Source organism: Eurytemora carolleeae, unplaced genomic scaffold, assembly GCF_000591075.1.
Source record: "Eurytemora carolleeae unplaced genomic scaffold, Eaff_2.0 scaffold130, whole genome shotgun sequence".
Taxonomy (NCBI): Eukaryota; Metazoa; Arthropoda; class Copepoda; order Calanoida; family Temoridae; genus Eurytemora; species Eurytemora carolleeae.
Window position 1 is genome coordinate 314002 of NW_019397116.1, and position 19749 is coordinate 333750.

The following is a 19749-nucleotide window of genomic DNA, read 5'->3' on the forward strand; positions in this document are numbered from 1 at the left end:
TTAAAAACCCTATGTAAGAACACAAGTTATCAGCGAATGTTTTGCACAACAACAGCTGATAAAGGTATCAGCTGATGTTTTGCACAACAACAGCTGATAACTTTCAAAAATATTAATTGGCAAGAAAACCAAAATTAATGGCAAGAATCAATTACTGCAATGTGATATTTGGCAAGAGACTATTAATTGCCGACAGTCGACATTTGGCAAAATCGAGCAAACAACATTTAACACCAGTTGGACATTAAGCAACTATACTGATCTAAACACGGCAAACTAGACATCAATTTATCAGCTTACGGCAGACGATAAGAGCTTCTGATGTGTCTAAAATGGGGAAATAAATTGGAATTGTAGAAAGGGATTACTCCCACTCGCTGACATACATCTGACGACTAGAGGGATGTGATGGAGATGGATATTGTCGAATTCTCCTGAAAAAAAAGAAAGATTTTATGTTTCACTAGCTGCTCAAGTTATGTTAAAGCAATTTTGAAATTTGTAATTTTGTGTTGATTTTTGTTACTAGTGAACGCGTTGTACTCAACTCAATATCTAATGTAGCCACTTTGAAATTTAAGGAGAAGTGCTTTATCCCTATATTCTATAGTACAAGGTATACCCACCGCGGGATGTTGAAATGGAACCGAATGAAGATCAATGTTTAAACCCGAGATACGCAACACAAAAGTTCTGATTTTGGAGCAGTTATTTCTAAAATTGTCCGATCTATTAGATCAGAATTTAGCGTGAGACATCTAGCGGCCCGGGCCAAACTAACGTCCCCCTAAGTACGTCTTTACTCTTTAGGAAGAGATCTGTTTAAACGTTATTAGGGAAAGAAAGGGTTCGAATACATACCCATAAGGTAAAGGAAGTCGACCATAAATATGAGAATAGTCAGATTCATAATCTTAAAACAAAATATGAATTAGTTTATAAAAATAGATCTTGCAAACCTGAACATGCTGTTCGTAATAATGAACTTACCAAAAATATTTTCAAATCATGATGAACATTTTCTTAGGACTTGCGAATGTTAGGAATTTAACAATTTGCGAGATATTCTTTTCATAATTTCGAAAAAAATGTTCATAATATCGAACAAAATGTTTATAATTTTTAACAAAATGTTNTACCAAATTTAAAAAAATTAAGCTTCAAAAATGATTAAAAAATTATCTACATGGTACAATATTGTGCGGTATACAGGCTTACCAAAAAAATGCCCGAGGTCAAATTGACCAACATCGTCAAAATGGGGTCGCAACGACGTCAAAATGGCGACGTCAGCTGATTTCTTCTATTTTGGCCAGAAGGATTCCCACTCGGTGAAAGCTGTGCAGGAAAATATAAAGTGCAAAGACAGAATTCAGAAAAGAAATGACTAAAATCTAATTTAGAAAATTAGGTGAAAAAGGAAAGATAAAATAAATGTGTACTTTGAACGACAAAGCCGGAAACTTAAGACCGAGTATCGTAATAAAACCTATAGTATCGGAAACCGGTTTCATGAATGGGGTCGTTAAGCAAATATTTTTGCTAATGAAATTTTATTTTATGTGGGATTGTTCACAATTTCTCATTTTTCTAATTAAATTAGATTAAAATCTACGCAAATGCAAAGACCCCAAAAAGAAAACTCGTTCAACGATACTCTCTTAAATATTCGGCTTTGCAGTACATTGTACAATGCACAGAGTTTACTGTACAAACATAGTGAGAAGGAAATTGGTGCAGTGCTGTTCTAGTTTAACCCTTACCTCCTGAAACTAAAGGGGGGGGGGGCATTTTATGCTTTTCAGTAGAAGCGTTCACCAAACAAATAATTGAATTATGAATCTTAAATTATAATGAACATTCTGTAGGAAGAACATTATATACTTCAACCCTTCTCAGATCAAAAGATCGGTATCACAGGATCAGAACTTATTAAAAAATACTTTACAGCTTGTTTACTTCCCGAATATATTTTACAGCTTGTTTACTTCCCGAATATATTTTACAGCTTGTTTACTTCCCGAATATATTTTACAGCTTGTTTACTTCCCGAATATATTTTACAGCTTGTTTACTTCCCGAATATATTTTACAGCTTGTTTACTTCCCGAATATATTTTACAGCTTGTTTACTTCCCGAATATATTTTACAGCTTGTTTACTTCCCGAATATATTTTACAGCTTGTTTACTTCCCGAATATATTTTACAGCTTGTTTACTTCCCGAATATATTTTACAGCTTGTTTACTTCCCGAATATATTTTACAGCTTGTTTACTTCCCGAATATATTTTACAGCTTGTTTACTTCCCGAATATATTTTACAGCTTGTTTACTTCCCGAATATATTTTACAGCTTGTTTACTTCCCGAANTTAACAACGAGAATAAAAGTAATGATATAATTTCTCCCGCCTTAATTCTACTCCCCATTACAAAAACCAGTAATTATAATACAAGAAAGTTATTTTCTCAGCTAACATTAAAAACGTTCAACTTCCAAAGTTTGCTCACATATTTTACTGGTAATCCCAAATAGTCCTAGGGACCCCTCCCCCTCTATTTCCTAATTGTGATACAAATTTGTAACATTTGATATACTATTAGAAAGCCCTTGGGCACTTTTAAAAAATCTGCAAAAAAATCGCAAATTTGCAAAATTTCAAATAATTATCGCAATATCAAGTTATGAAACAAAAATGAGCAAAAAGTGCGCGAATTATGATAAATTATACATTTTTGAAACGGCGAATTCAAATATGCCAAAATATTTGCAAAATTTTCAAAACCTAAATTTGAACTCAAGGAAAACTGAAAATGTGCAAATTCTCTTCACAAAAGTCTTAACAAAACTTCTTCGCAAAAGTTGTACTATCTGCTTTATTTTGTTTAAGGTTTTCCTAAAGAGCTATAAAATGTCGAAATCCAATGGCCGGAATTAGGTCTAAATATAGATTTAGTCTATCCGGTAAGGTAGAATAAGGCATTACGGCAGTTTGCCTGAGGACTCATGCAGTTGGTATAAAAGCCCAGCTTTGAGCCTAATGTGCAAGTTAGAAATGTCAAAAAACGTGAGGGGAGAGGGGGGTTCCAGGGACCCACCCCCAGCTGGAATAGGGTTTAAATAAAACAATACATACAATCTTGAAAACAATTTTAGAAAGACTAAAATAATTTTATTGAAAAAATAATAATGATACCTGAACCCTGCATAAATAGGATCCATAGCTCCTTTCCCTTGCATCATTCCTTAGTTAAATTAAAAATTGAATTTAAATCATGCCTGTAAACAATTAAGCTTACATCATCTTAAATATCAAGTATCATCCATCAACTATCATACATACAAAAAATAAGTATCAATTATTCTTTTTTTAAGTTTATGGATTTGACAGGTTAGTTCAAGAAATTTAAAACTCCAATAATAAAATTCGATTAAACTTAGTTTTTAGAATTGTTTAATAGTAAATTGGTAAATTTTTATTGCGTGGAATGCAGCAAAGTTTTGTGAGCCGCGATTTTTTCTGCAAATGGAACCCCTATTGGCGCCTTTAGATAAGATTAGCTTACTTTGATTCTCGTTCTTTCTGTGATTTCGACTTTGCAAAGTTTGGAATGCGAGCTCTTAGTCCGCAATAGTACGGGTCATCTGAACATAAACAACTAATTAATTTCACTAATCAAATAATGTGGCCAAAATCGGAAGAAAAAAATTGGAATTGATGAAAATGGTACAAGTCAAATCAGAAGAATAAAGGAAGTGTTAAGCTAGGATTGGTAGTTAAACTGAGAGTACAGTTTTATAACATAAAATATCAGGATTCATTTGTGATATCTATAAACTTGTTTGTTCTATTATTGCTAAAAATTCGCTTTTTAAAAATCTCAAGGCTGGATAAGGGGGTTTGCTCACAAGATTCGATTTTTTGAAATAATTAAATAACCCGCAAGACAAAGTATTAATAATTCGGCTATAAACTTGTATCAAGTTTTAAAAAGTTGGAAAAAATAAAAAGTTAAAGACTATCATCGTAAACGGTTAATTTTAATTAGATATCAGTTTCTGGAATATTCAATTGTTATCCAAAAGGTTTCACATAAATTTCCATTGAATTTCATTTTATATACGACATTTGAAGAAATTTGAAGAAACCTGCAAATAAATCTTAAGAAAATAAATAATTCAAGATTTCTAAGTCGCTCCCTTTAAAAGGTTTACTAATCGCGGAATTTCTTGAATTTCTCAAAATGGGAATATTTACCGTGTTTCTTCTGATGGTTTTTATTCCTTTGCTCGAGCTGTTGTCTGAACTTTGATTCCTCCATTACGCCTCCTCCCTCATAATCGGGCTGTAACAAAGAAAAATGTCGTCTTTTACAGTTTTTTCGAAGATTTCTTGCAGATAAATTGGGAACTTTACCTTGGGGATAGGATGCCCATATCCTCCTGTATCTCTGGGAGGAAGTTTAGGAGGCCGGTCACCTCGCTGCTTATCATGCTTTCCGCTAGACCCGCTAGATCGAGATCCTAGAAGTAAAACAACAAATTAGTAGATTTAGAAACAGCAATGAGAATAATGATTGTGTAGGTGTAACAATCTTTTTTGTTTGTTAAATGGAGTACGGAGTGATGAGACGACATTTTACGCGACACTTCTATTTATGGCCTGGCATGTCCGATTCAAAACGTTACCATTTAAACCTTAAACCTCTGTCTGATTAAAAATTAATCCTTGTTATTTTAAAGCTACATTTTTTATTTCAAGATGAATGAAAATGGAAATTCTTGTTTTTCTAGTTTGCAATGTCTTTTAAGTTTTTTCCAATTGTAGTTTTTCTATAAAAGTGACTTGCGGATTTATGCAACAATAGAAAAAAATAGTCAGAATTTTACACTTTTCCAGAAAATAAAACAAAGATAGATGAAAGTTTAATTCGAGTGCCGGTGGGAGTTGGACATGCCGTGACGCCACACCATCAATAGAAGGTTGCTTAAAGCTACGCATTCAGCACCCTAATATAATTTAAAAATAATCCATCCTTTCCCAAGGATGTAATGCAAGGAAAGTTATTTCAGAAGTGTACACATCTTTTGTACTGAAGTGTACTGTCTCTGGGCGGTAATGTAAACACAGGATGGATGTCAAAGCCTGACATGGGATCCATCTTTTACATAAAAATTCAATGAAATATTCTGGTCATAGGAAACTGTTATGTGAATTATCAAAATTATCAAAATTTAGTGCTTTTAACCTCCTCGGATACTAAACGAACACTGATGCATCTATTCTTGTTTACAAATTCCGCCCAAAGAGAACTGGTTTCAATATGTTCGCAAAGTATACACGACCGCAATGAACTTTCCTTGTCCTTTCCTAACTTTTACTGCATGTGATTAAAAAATGTAGAACTGTGAATATGTTGTGAGCAAGTGGGTTAATAGGTGTCTACCTGCCAGCCAATATATCTGTACTGTTCACTTACAACTGTTTACAAATAAATGACAGGAGTTTAAGGTCTAATCTATAAATAATAAATATGCAGTACGCTCATGGTGTTAACCCGGTGTGGCGTTAATTCTGGGTAAACGTTAAATAATGGTAGTAGATTCTACGCAGCAAATTATCCGCGCATATTTTTGCAGTTTACGGCAATACACGCACAACAGAAATCTGATATTTTAACTGAAATTTTAAAATTATAAATTATATTTATACACTTAAAGTATACACTATATGCTGGTATATAATGTGAGTACAGAAGTAATTAACTATACATTAAACTCTCATTAGTTGCAAGTAGCAGAATCTTAACAATTAACTTATGTAAACTGTAAAGCTGTAATTGGATCCCTAATGTTAAAACAATTGATTTTTACTGTCTGTTGCTCAGCAAAACTTGATTGATTCTCAAATATGAGAAATACTTTCACTTAATTTACTGTTTACATTCACAGAATTGCAGTGTGCGAATGCCGCGGAAAATTTACTGCGTAGAGTCTACTACCATTATTTAACGTTTACCCAGAAATAACGCCACACCGGTTTTTAATGATAGTAAAGGAATAGCGCACATTGTCACTCTACAGTCTACACACACAAACTAATAATAACATTTAAAAACCTCCTTTTCATTACAGAAAGGAAGCCAACATAAAATGCTGAATCCTTATCTCTATGTGGAGTATAAGTAATCTTGAACGCTACATCTCGATATCACATGTGGGCACTTTAAATGTCGACTAGATCACTGCTTAATGTCTCAATTATAGTTATGGACCACAACACAGCGTCAATATACGGGGTCAGCCTGTATATTACCTGCTATACTGTAGGGGTCCTCGTCAGGTATAGGTATACGGGGTCGGGTTCTTATATCAACATTAGATCTGTCATTCTTCACTAAAATAATAATACGATATATTAATAATCTTTATATATACTTTGCTAGTATCTTTTTTAGTTATAAACGGCTGAACCAATCGGGCCCAATTTTTTTTGTTTGAACCTCACATTACCCTTATGAATCTTTATGAATGCTAAGAATTAGAAAAAATTGTCTAAAATTTTTTTACATAAAATTCGGAAAATTCACATAAAAAATTGTAAATCTGGAAAATGTTAACTATTGTTTCATCAAGAGAAAATACTAAAAGATTGAGCAATCATTAAAAGTTCAAATATAGATATAAATGCTAAAAATAGGTTGATGCAAAACACGGCCTTGAATGAATACAGCCGTGTTTAAACTTGATTAAAGGGAATACCTACGTAATTTCAAGAAACCGTCCATATAAAGCACTGCATGTTAGATCACCAGCCCTTTATTGGAGAAACAATGCGGTAGATTTTATTGGCATAAAGATATTATATCTCTGAATTCCCTTCATTTCCTTCACGACTCACGTTTATAAAAAACCCCAGTTGAAATAATGAATATTGAGATGGAGAAACAAGGATAATTGCACTATGTTTGTTCAAACAAAGGTTTAAAGGGTACCATTGTGAATTGATATGTTACTCTATCAATGGAGGGTCACTAGAAATTACGTTTAGAGTTCAGAGATGAGATTTTAAAAGCTTAAACCCGACTAAAACCCGGTCTTTGCGTTTGCTTAGACCCAAGTAAAGCTCAAGTTAAGAACCAATCCTGACTTGGGTTCTATCTAAGCCCGAGTTTGGGTTTTAGTCGGGTTTAAGCTTTTAAAATCTCATCTCAGAAGCATTTATTACACATTACAAAAAAAGGGAATTTAATTTAAGATTACGATTAAACTATTAACTGATTAAACTATATTCTGATTGAATTATTTCAACCCAACCTAAAATATTCAATTCCAAGCTAGCTGCATAAATTTATGCAGACATGCTAGGCCACATTGAGAATGTACGAACAGAAAGAACAAACGAATTTGTTAGATGTATACAATTTAATATTTCCAAGTACACTTATATTCAATGTGTTCGCATTTTTACAAAATTTCTATATTCACGTTGCCAGCAGGCTTTGGATTAGGATAAAGATACGATAGATAAAAATACGAAAATGTTATTATTTATTATTAGCACTATAAAGATTTAACAGGATACGTTAGAAACAGGATAAGTCAAAAACAGGATACGTTAGAAACAGGATACGTTAGAAACAGGATAAGTTAGAAACAGGATGCGTAAGAAACAGGATAAGTCAAAAACAGGAAAATTTAGAAACAGGATATGTTAAAAACACGATAATTTAGAAACAGGATAAGTTAGAAACAGGAAAATTTAGAAACAGGATAAGTTAAAAACACGATAATTTAGAAACAGGATAAGTTAGAAACAGGATAATTTAGAAAGAGGATAAGTTAAAAACAGGATAATTTAGAAAAGGATAAGTTAGAAACAGGAGAAGTTAAAAACAAGATAAGTTAAAAACAGGATAAGTTAGAAACAGGATAAATTAGAAACAGGAAACGTTAGAAACAGGATAAGTTAGAAATAGGATAAGTTAGAACCAGTATAAGTCAAAAACAGGATACATTAGAAACAGGATAGGTTAGAAATAGGATAAGTTAGAAACAGGATAAGATAGAAACAGGATAAGTTAGAAACAGGATAAGTTAGAAACAGGATAAGTTAGAAAACTGAATTGACCTGAATTGACCTAAATTGACCTAAATTGACCTGAAATGACCTAAATTAACCTGAATTAACCTGAATTGACCTGAATTGACCTGAATTGACCTAAATTGACCTAAATTGACCTAAATTGTAACTTGAATTATGACCTGAATTGACCTAAATTGACCTGAATTGACCTGAATTGACCTGAATTGGCCTGAATTGACCTAAATTGACCTAAAATGACCTAAATTGACCTAAATTGACCTAAATTGACCTAAATCGACATGATATTGACCTGAATTGACCTGAATTGATCTAATTTGACCTGAATTGACCTGAATCGACCTAAATTGACCTGAATTGACCTGCATTGACCTGCATTGACCTAAATTATCATAAATTGACCTAAATTGACTTAAATTAACCTAAATTAACCTAAATTGACCTGAATTGACCTGAATTGACCTGAATTGACCTGAATTGACCTAAATTGACCTAAATTGACATAAATTGGCCTAAATTGATTTGAATTGACCTAAATTGACCTAAACTGACTTACAGATGACAGTGACCCTAAACAGAAGATGACCGTGACCCTGACTGACCTGTGCTTCAAGTTTTCTGCGGTCTGGGTAAGCTCTTTTTAACTCTCTTCCAACATTTTGTTGAAACTTTTTCATGTCAAACAACTAAACAAACGTATATTTTTAAACTAATTTCAAGTTTAATGTCAAACTGAAAAAAAAGAATTTTTAAAAACTTTAAAAATGAATTCTAGGTTTATGTTCAACAATTTAAAGTTTACATTTTTGTGAAAAACGCAATTGAATCCCTTAATGGGAATTGTATTCATACGTAGTTTTGAAAAAATTATAAATGTAAAACCATGAAGAGACTTTCTCAATAATATTTTACAAAATTAACTATCAAATAAAAATTTTATATTTTTAAACGAATGAAATCAATAAAATTATTCTAGAGTGTTTATGTCAAATAAAATGACAGACAAACGTAAATGAGAAATCCAAACTTTATTAAAATTAAAGATTTTTTTTTTAAACAATAAAACAATCATGTATAACGACCATTTACAGCTAAAAAAAAATAAGAAATAAATCAAAATTAAAAAATTGAAAAAAATTCTTACTTTTAGAGGTTTATCTAGTTCTAGAGAATTGTTTTGAAGTTTAAGAATCTCCTGAGCAACAGCATTCTCCTCCGTCAGTGCTTTCACAAATACGCTCGCCTAGCGCGCCGACCAGCTTAGTTAAATACAGGTAGTGACGTGGCTTCAGGAGGTTCATTTTGGGATCGTTTTTTTCTTTATATTTTCTTGCAGAGTCAAAATTTAGCATAGTGTAGAGAAACAAATGTATTTTAAATTGTTAATTCCAAGAATGTCAACCCTGGCAGAAGTTATATTGCAAATATTATACAAAAACAATGCAAAAACGAACGCGTCGAGCGTAGGAATCATTTTCGGATCGTTTTAAAATTTTCGATTTTTTTAGATTAAAGATATTGCAAAGTTTAAAAAAGCAAACCTTACGATTTTTTTGAAATTTTAAAGTTTTATTATTTTTTTTTTCTAAAACACAAGTACAATATTGCATGGCGCAAATAAAGGGAATGGCCGAAACAATCAAAAAACCCAATAAATAATCTGATTTTAGAATTAGAAAAAAAGGTTGTGCAAATTATTTGTTAAAATAAAGTCCTTAAAACATATAAAAAATATGTCATTTCGAAATACAGTTTTTCAATTGTAATAAATCCAATTATATTTTAAAAATGAATAAAACTTTTCTTTTCTGTAATCACAAAATTATTAAACTTTTCAAAGCATAACAGCTTAGAACTTTTTCACACCATCAAGAGATTGTTATACAGCAATTTTTGAAATCAAGAAATATCCCATGAGCCAAACAATTTCAAAAATCCACGAAATTTACAAACTGCCATCTTTAAAAAGTTTAATTTAAAAGTGTCGTTAATGACTTATATAAGCAGGTTTTCCTTTGCAATCCGTTTAATTAGTATATTTCCACTGTCGTCCATCTTAATTTTGCAACCCTAAAAAACAAGATTATTTTTAGATGTTAAAAATTTAACTTGAAAATCTTCAAACGTTTCGCCTGACTTAATAAATTGCTCTAGATGGCGGGTTGTTAATTTTTATTTATTTCCTTGTCATTAATTCACTGATGATAACTTAACGGAGCCTTTAATGATGACATTTAAAATCATTTTTTTTAATAAAAAAAATTAAAATGAAAAACTTATTTGACTTACAAGACTAAGCAAGATTGGCTCAATCCTAAGAAAAGTGGTCTAATCCCCCCTCCATGTGCAGGTTAGTTTAGGCTAAGATAGATAGAATACAATGATCGCTCCAATTGAGGGGGAAGGGGGGGGGAGGGTTCCAGGCAGTTTTAGACCGCGGTACTAACGGGCATCGTTTTCAGTTGGAAAGATTTGTTTGGTTTTGAGGGTGCTTTAAAAAAATCTGAAATGTTTATCCCACAGCAAAGTTTGATTTTCTATCAGTTTGCTTTTATTACAAAATTCAATTTTTTTCTTTTAACGAAGATATTAACCAAAATGATTTCCGAAAACGGTAAAACAAAATTATTTTGAAAAACGTTTTGGTTGTGATCTGAACAATGAACATATACAAAAGCTTTAGCAAAGTTATCATGCAAAAAAATTAACGTATTATTAAACATCTGATATTCTTGTAAATCCTCTGAAAAGCTAAAAGTTTATTATAACCTTAAACCGATGCCTATCCCTACTGGATGGGAAATCATCGTAAAATATCAAATAAAAATGACCTGTCCAATATGCCTCTTAACCTCTTCTGTTTTAGGATCTCGCATTGGATTATCAAATCCGGACAACCCTACAACAAATACAATATCAAATTTTTAAATCCGGATAACCCTACAACAAATATAATATTAAATATTTAAATCCGGACAACCCTACAACAAATACAATATTAAATATTTAAATCCGGACAACCCTACAAGACATACAATATTAAATATTTAAATCCGGACAACCCTACAACAAATACAATATTAAATATTTAAATCCGGACAACCCTACAAGACATATAATATTAAAAATTTAAATCCAGACAACCCTAAAACAAATAAAATATCAAATTTTTAAATCCGGACAACTCTACAACAAATACAATATTAAATATTTAAATCCGGACAACCCTACAACAAATACAATATTAAATAATTAAATCCGGACAACCCTGCAAGACATACAATATTAAATATTTAAATCCGGATAACCCTACAACAAATAAAATATTAAATTTTTAAATCCGGACAACCCTACAACAAATACAATATTAAATAATTAAAGCCGGACAACCCTGCAAGACATACAATATTAAATATTAATATCTGGACGACCCTACAACAAATACAATATTAAATACTAGGCTTCCCATTTTCTATATCAACTTTTAATTGTAACTTTATCTGTGAGCATCTTCTCTCTGAACAGTATAAAACAAAAACAAAAAAAAGTTTGCGGATTTCATAATATTTTTTCGCGCATTTTCAAAATTTTACTAAGATAAAAACTTTTAAACAATATTTTTTGAAATTTTGTTCATTCATAAACCTTTCCTGGGGTCATGTTAGGTCCCACACAAAATTTTGGCCCGATCGGTTTAGCCGTTTTGACGTTTATTGGATACTAACTTGAAAACTTTTATGAAAAAAATAAAAATTATTTTTAAAATTGAGATATAATTTTTATGAAAATATTTAAATTAATGCAATATTACAGTTTAGTTTTGTCTATATTTTTATGATTCGTGAAAATATTTATTATAATTAAAATATTAATTATCATGAAACATAATGCCAGCAATGTTTGCGCTTGATATCTAAAACCGATACTATCCACTCCCCTTTCTTTGATCCCCCCTCCCCCCGCCCTTCTCCCCCTCCACACTTCTTTAATCCGATGGGTTTAATCTAATATGTAATTATCGGAAAAATTAATAGCATTAAAAAAACAGTCTCGGTAAGAAAAAGGGGAAGTAGAATTGTGTTAAAATTTTGCAAAAAGTTCATGTTTGAATTTTAAATAACATATGCATAAATAATGCATATTTTATGAAAATAATTGGTTCAAAGCGCGGCGGTCTGGATCGGTCCACAATACCTTGGTAAATAAAGGTCATTTAGAGCCCAAGGAGAATTTAAAAAGGGCTGAAATAGTCCCAGGTATAAAACCGGATTTTAGTCGATTTTGAAAGAGATAAGGACTTTTCAAAACAATGGTTTTAAGCAAAAAAGTTTTAAATGAATACCTGTATTTTTTGCCAAAAGAGTGATCATTTTTAGTAATTTGAAATAACGTGTATTTAATACAATATAATTAAATTATAAAAAGAATCTATAAATGATGAAAAATGTTTTGAATCTAAAAATCTAATCTGTATAATGACCTCTCACTATTGAATAAATGATCGAAAAGTCTGATTGATATTTTTATAATCTAATATAATTGATAAATTCCTTAAAAGGTTAAATTTATTTAAAAATTTGTGTCTGAAGCTCTGAACTATTATTGGGCAACGTTTAATTCTTTTCAATCTGTTAGTTAACCATCTCAATTTGTTAGCGGCGTTGACGCTTGATTTACCAAATATTCTATAACTACCTTTACCGTTAACGATTGTTCAGTTCGTTAATTTAAGGTTTTAGGTATCAATTTGAGAAAATACAGAAGTTGCCATGTAGGTAGACACAGGATTATTACACAATGGATTAAACTTGTTTTTTTATGCAATTTTAACCAAGCTTCTATACATAATTGAATTTTTTTTTGAAATTCTCAGTTTTTTTCGTTAAGTTCTTTTTAAACAGTTTATTTTTTCGTTAAAGATTTAAAAATTAACAGAGTTTTCAAAAACTGTAGTTTGCTATCATAATAATATTGCACAGACCTACTCTAAACTAGTTTATGGAAGGAAGTTGAGACCAATGTTACGCAAGGAGTGGGTTAAGGGTTCGTACGCACATTTACGCACGAGTTATAGGTAAAAATGCATAGCAAGGGAAACTTAAAATCCAAAGATATTTCTTAACATGATTTTATTTGTATTAAAAGTTTATATCATTGTAAACTAAAGTTGACTCATGATGATATTTGAGTCGAAATTAATGTTACAATTTACAAAAATAGTGGGTTTGAGGGCAACGCCCAAAAACTAGTTTATTAGTTGAACAGAGTTTGACCTTTAAACAGTTTATATCTGTTTTTGTCCCAATTTAATTGCAAGAAGTTGCAGGAAAAGGCAATAATTTGCATTACTTGAAATGCGTAACATGCGCAAATTATCCTATGTTTAAGCAAAAATACTTTAAACGACGCAACTAGTCTAGAAGTCAACAAATTTGAACTCGAAATCGGATCAATCAAAGTGCGTAACATTACGCAAGGTCTTATAATGAAGGTTTCCTAATATTCTAATTAGACATGGTCGACTACAATCCCCCNTCCCACCCCACCCACCATTATAAAACTTTTTATTGCAGTAAGATACTTATAAATTAAAATATATCAAACTTTCAAAAGATGTTCCACCTGAGGGCGATAAATTCCAAATATTCCATTTTTATATAACTTGTATTCGCTTGATTTTGTATCACGTTAGTTTTGAATTTAAACGCTCCTTTGTAAATATAAGTAAATAAAACAACACCCCTTCATCCCCTTTTTCCTCCTCCAAGCACATACAAATTAAACCCTCTTTATTGTAGAATGTTGTGCATCCAACTCGTGTTATATATTTGACAATAATTATTTACTCTGGATCGTAACTTTGCCATTTATATGATATACAATCCTATTATGCACTAGCCAACTCTCATGTTCAAAAATAGCAAATAAAATAATCTATATTTGACTTCAAGGTTTGGTCTAAAACTGTATTTTCCATATTATTTTCCTTTTCCCAGAAGGGGGTACACCCTACAGGAGGAGGGGGGGGGGCACAAATAAGGAGAGAAGAAAAAGAAGGTAACAAAAAGTGAAAAAGAGAAAAAGATAACTTTCTTCATTTACCAATAGTATGTGTTACAGGTCATTTTTCATCAAATTTAAAAATTGTATGCAATTTTTATTTGTTTGAGAAAATGTTAGGTTTAAAATCATTTCTTGCATTTATAGAACAAAAAATAACTTATNAATATATATGTATATAGATTTTCGATAGAAGTTCTTACCACAGTTCCAAATTAAATTTAAATGTAGAAAGAAATGAGAAAAAAATACTATTCAAAATATATTACTTTATTTATTTAGTTTAATATGTCTTTAATACTGATATATTGTATGTTTATAATTCATTTCATTTTATTTAACTTAAATACAATATATATGTATATAGATTTTCGATAGAAGTTCTTACCACAGTTCCAAATTAAATTTAAATGTAGAAAGAAATGAGAAAAAAATACTAATCAAAATATATTACTTTATGGATAGATGAACAGTGGTTTGTATGGACAGATCTATTGATAGATGAACAGTGGTTAAATGTATGGACAGATCTATTGATGGATGAACAGAGGTTAAATGTATGGACAGATCTATTGATAGATGAACAGTGGTTAAATGTATGGACAGATCTATAAATGTATGGACAGATCTATTGATAGATGAACAGTGGTTGAATGTATGGACAGATCTATGGATAGATGAACAGTGGTTAAATGTATGGACAGATCTATTGATAGATGAACAGTTGTTAAATGTATGGAGAGATCGATTGATGGAGACACAAAATAACTCGAGATTATTTACTCACATTAAAACCTACCTGATAGACAACTTTGGCAAAATCACCCATTAGAATTAAAAGGATAGGTTATGAATTTTATGATGAATTTGATTGTGAAAAAAATCAAAATCTCAAAATTTGGAAAAAAAAATCTTCGAAAGTAGCGTGGAGTGAAAGTAGATTCCGAATTACAAAATTTTTCTCTAAATGACAATTTTTATCCCCCCCCCCACACACCTCTCTTTTTTAAATTAAAAATTAAAATTTTTTTAGGGTGAGAGAGAGATAAAATGAGAAAACGAAGAAAAAAATGGATTAAAGTAAAAAATATGAAGAAATGGCGACAATAATAAACATATGCTCATGCAACTAATCTACTATGGCATCTGTTTTTTGGGAAACTCTGTAAATCATAAAACGCTATATCGAAACGAAAAAGTATTAGTAATAAATTGTAAACTTTTCTTTACTGTAATCCAGCCTTAGACAAATAATAATAACAATAATAATAAGTACGGAAAATATTTAAACTGATGAATAAAAATGTCCATTATTAATTGCATTAGGAAAATATAAAAAAACGTTTATATTTAATCATCATTTATGTCCCTTTTTCTATATTCCACTCAAATTGAATTGTTTTTATGCAGAAGAAGCGAGGTTTTAGGCATTCAGGCATTCAAGCAGTATGCTTTACATGTCAAACCGTATATGGGCATAGGACTGATTGACTAATAGAGCCCACATCATTTAGCGTAGATAAGAAAGACTAGAAAAAAGATGTACATGGATATACAAGATGGCTTTAAAGATTTTAAACAAAACAGATATGACTTNGTAGCTCTAGCTATAGCTTGATCTCTGGAGGTAGCTCTAGCTATAGCTTGATCTCTGGAGGTAGCTATAGCTATAGCTGGATCTCTGGAGGTAGCTCTCTAGCTGTAGCTTGATCTCTGGAGACTTTTTTCGGAGATATTTAATTTTTGACTTACCGATACGAAATCCATCAAATCCGTCATCTGAACCGTTTACAGTGAGCACAGGAGCTCTATAAACAAAATTTTATTTTAAATTTCGACAATATTCTTGTTTTTCTTTTTTACAACAACAACAAAATTGTTTTTTAATTTATATTAATGCTTTTTTTTGCTTACCTTGCATATGCCTTAGCAACCCTTCTGTTACGTTCTAAAAAGAAGAATAAAATTTTAAAACTTTTTTCTTATGAACATTTTGATATATCTAAACATTTTCCTCTAGCTATATACGCCCCCCCCACACTCTCTCTTCTGTCTTGTAAAATTATATTTTACCGAAAAGAAAATTTAAATAATAAGATTTCCATGTCTGGAATTTAATTAAAAGCTTAATTCGTTTCATCATTAGCTTAACAAATTCTCTTAGACAATATAAACTGTTAAGTTTGCAGCATGAAGAGAGAAGATGCCATGTACAGTGTACTCTGTGTACAGTGTGTACAGCATGAAACTAAAGGACAAAACAATATTTCAGTGTATTTCAATAATAGAATAAAACATAAACGTTTATTTTTTACCTAAAACGATGATTTTGGCCCAAATCTCATCATCTATAGATTCCCATTTGTTCAGAACCTCCTGGATATGATCCTAAAAAAGAAAAAAATTTCATAAATTTTATTTTTCAACAATAAATCACACATTTCAGTTTCGGTATATACAGGGTTACCCACAAAGGATTAGATTGTAAAGACGACCTGAAGAAAATGTCGATTTTCTAGCTTAAAAAATGTAACGCCATGTTATTCCACACAGGGTTCTGTTGAGCCACAAGAAACTGGAGAGAGTTGTATAAGAACCTGACTGAGCTCCCTTAATGTTTACAAATAGAACCAAATTCAATCGAAATAACTAACGTCTTTCCGACGAGTTCGGATACTTGATAACAGCTAACCAGGCTTGATATTCAGGAGTATATTTTAAGCTGTCAGTAGCAAAACTGGATCCAGCTAGGTAAAGAACCTCCATTCTCCAGGTTATACAGCGTTAAAAGATTAATGCAGGTCTTCAATGTTTCTTGCAGTTCCGTTTATTTCTTTTCCATTTGTGTGTAGGGGTGTACACCCCCATATACACCCCTGGCTAAATTTCTCTAGCTTGCCACTTTCTCTCTTTCACCCTGTATCTCTGAATATCAAGACCCAGTGTTACTTCTCTGAAAGCTGAATTTGCATACTGAGTTTAAAATGGTTAATTCTGATAATTAACACATTTTTTCCTGCAGCAAAAATGTGCAGGTCACTTTGGTAAAGAAACCATGATTAAAAATAATCAGTTTTCAAAATGACAAACAAGTCTATCTTGATCATTCTTTATTAGAAAAAGTTTTTATGGTACCGTTGTGAATTAGATAAATGATAATGCAAGAGTTAAAAAAAATTGCGAAAATCAATGATTTAAACAAAACCACAGCATCTTTGGTTTATTGACGAGATTTACAGTGATAACCAGAAAACAATGGTACAGTTGCTATGTCTAATGTTAATTGAACTAGTTTAAAAGTCGTCTACCTATTTCAGAGTTTTCTGGTTATCACTATTAATGATTTATTTGGAATGGGTTCGAAAAAATCTAGCTTTTTGACAAATTTAATATAACCAGAGATACAAATCTAATATCAGGAAAAAATTCCCCTTCCTCAAATTATCCCCATCCCCTCTTCCTTATTAAAATCCTCCCCCACCAGGCCTGAAATGAAAACTCACCATAAAAAGTTTTTCTTTCTTGAACCACACATCCTCCTCCTCTTCCTAAAACAAACAAAAAATAAATCCAAATAGTTAAAAATTTCAAATGAAAGGAGGATACATCATGAACCCCCATATCTTCGTTTACCAAAAGTGTACAGCAATTTCTGGGAGTAATGTAAACAAAATTTTTGGCCGGCGCACTGAGCAGCAGTGATTGATTGTTTTTTGATTCATTTTAGAAACTAAAGAAATCTTTTGTTCTTGGATTAAATACATTAATTGGTACAATTTTATGTTGATGAATCCAAGCATAGGAGAATATTTTTTTATCGAATTTAAAAATTGGGTTTTTGCTTTCAGGGAAGATAACATTGATATTCTTGAAGATGAACTCTCAAATATGGTTTCCAAATTTTCGTTCTCTTTCGCGAAAATCTTGTCCAGTCAACGAAATTCGTTCAAAGTTTTTGACCTTTCCTTCAAAATCTTATTTTTTTCCAAACTACAATTTTCTTGAGGCGAAATGGAAAGATTTCGATTTTAATCGGACAAAAATTAGACGAAAGTTTCGGGAAAATTAAAAATTTTCGCGAAAATGAGATACCCCCTGTTATAATCCAGTTGTAACAAGTAGAGACTTGGAACAGACTTCAACTGAAATTAAGCCTGAATAAAAAACAGGCATTTTGGCAGGCATATAGGGCAGGAAGTCGGTAACAAGGGGGTGTAAGGGGGTCCAGACAGACTGGAGGAAGGGGAGAGGACAAAATTAATAACCACAAAAATATGTAAATAAAGATTTGAATGAATTCTTAGGAAGATTGGAGAATTATTTCTTTAAATAGAAACAAAATAGTAAAAGGATTTAACTAAAATTCAGCATTTCATTAAAATAGCAAAAGAAATAAGAAGCAAAAGCGAAGCAAGTTCGGGTTTAAGAAAATTTTGCTTTTTATTTCAAATTTTTGAGTACTTTATATCCCGTTCCTGACTTTATATCACGTTCCTGACTTTATATCACGTTCCTGACTTTATATCACGTTCCTGACTTTATATCCCGTTCCTGACTTTATATCCCGTTCCTGACTTTATATCCCGTTCCTGACTTTATATCCAGTGCCTGACTTTATTTCACGCAAATTATTGGCTTTATCAGACGACTTTACATAAATCTCTGGTAATTTTAAACGTACAATTAAGGCAGACCACATTTTGGAATTAGCAGGTCTAGGGCTATTTTGTTATTATCGTTTCATTTATCATATTTGTAAAATTAGATTGTGTCGTCTGAATAGTTATAAATTAATTTCGGGTCTTTCGGATTATAACGTTGTATGTCGTAATATTTTATCCCAAAGAAACTGATTACTTGCTTCAAACTCTAATGTTCTAAACTTTATATTTCTTAACACTGATGTCACAGATCATTAAAATTCCTAACTATGAATTCTGTTAGACTGAATAGTCAAAGATTAAAATTTCAAAAAATTAAAAACAAATCAGGTTTAAAAAAAATCGGGATTAAAAATTAAAGTATGTGACGAGTAATAAGTATCAAAGATATAAAGGGAAACAACGAAATGATTTGGATTAAAAAAATTAACCTGAAATGGAGGTTGCTCAATATTCAATTGATCTCTACTTCGAGACAAAATCTTTCTCCGTGACACCATCATTTTTCGTTAATCACTGTGGCCACTTGGTAAAATCGATTTATACCGTCAGATCAATCGAGTTTAATCAATCAATGGTTTAACTCTTTTTTTGTAACTAAAAACCTTCAGTTCAAAACACTCTTTGATTTTTTTGATCTCTTCATGGTGTCATTTTAAGATCTGAAATAAAAGATAAATTATTTTTGAAGTTTTATTCATTTTCCGATATTTACCAAAGAGTCGATGAAACGAAATTTACGATTTTATCAATGTTAGACTATTTACAATGCTTCCTGCCTTGTAGGGTTTGTAAAACCAGTTAGTGAAGGTCACACTTCAACAGAGACTCATGAAATTGGAGCAAACATAGAATTCAAGAGATATCAAGCTACTATATGCTACACATGAGAGGGAGGGGCTCAGCCCCTCCCCCTCCGAG

General features: G+C 31.4%; 1 protein-coding gene across 1 annotated transcript; it reads right to left on the bottom strand.

Annotated features, from left to right (window-relative positions):
* Positions 1 to 258: 258 nt before the first annotated feature.
* Positions 259 to 19501, bottom strand: LOC111712024 (uncharacterized). Its single transcript, XM_023486532.1, has 16 exons — positions 19260 to 19501; positions 17671 to 17715; positions 16483 to 16555; positions 16082 to 16115; positions 15920 to 15975; positions 10939 to 11006; positions 10121 to 10177; positions 9252 to 9350; positions 8664 to 8793; positions 6320 to 6400; positions 4421 to 4527; positions 4262 to 4349; positions 3569 to 3648; positions 1219 to 1303; positions 862 to 913; positions 259 to 434 (listed from the first exon to the last, which is right to left on the bottom strand). Exons 1-16 carry the CDS (start codon positions 19329 to 19331, stop codon positions 365 to 367), a joined length of 1197 nt encoding a protein of 398 aa, XP_023342300.1. The 5' UTR covers positions 19332 to 19501; the 3' UTR covers positions 259 to 364.
* Positions 19502 to 19749: the final 248 nt, after the last annotated feature.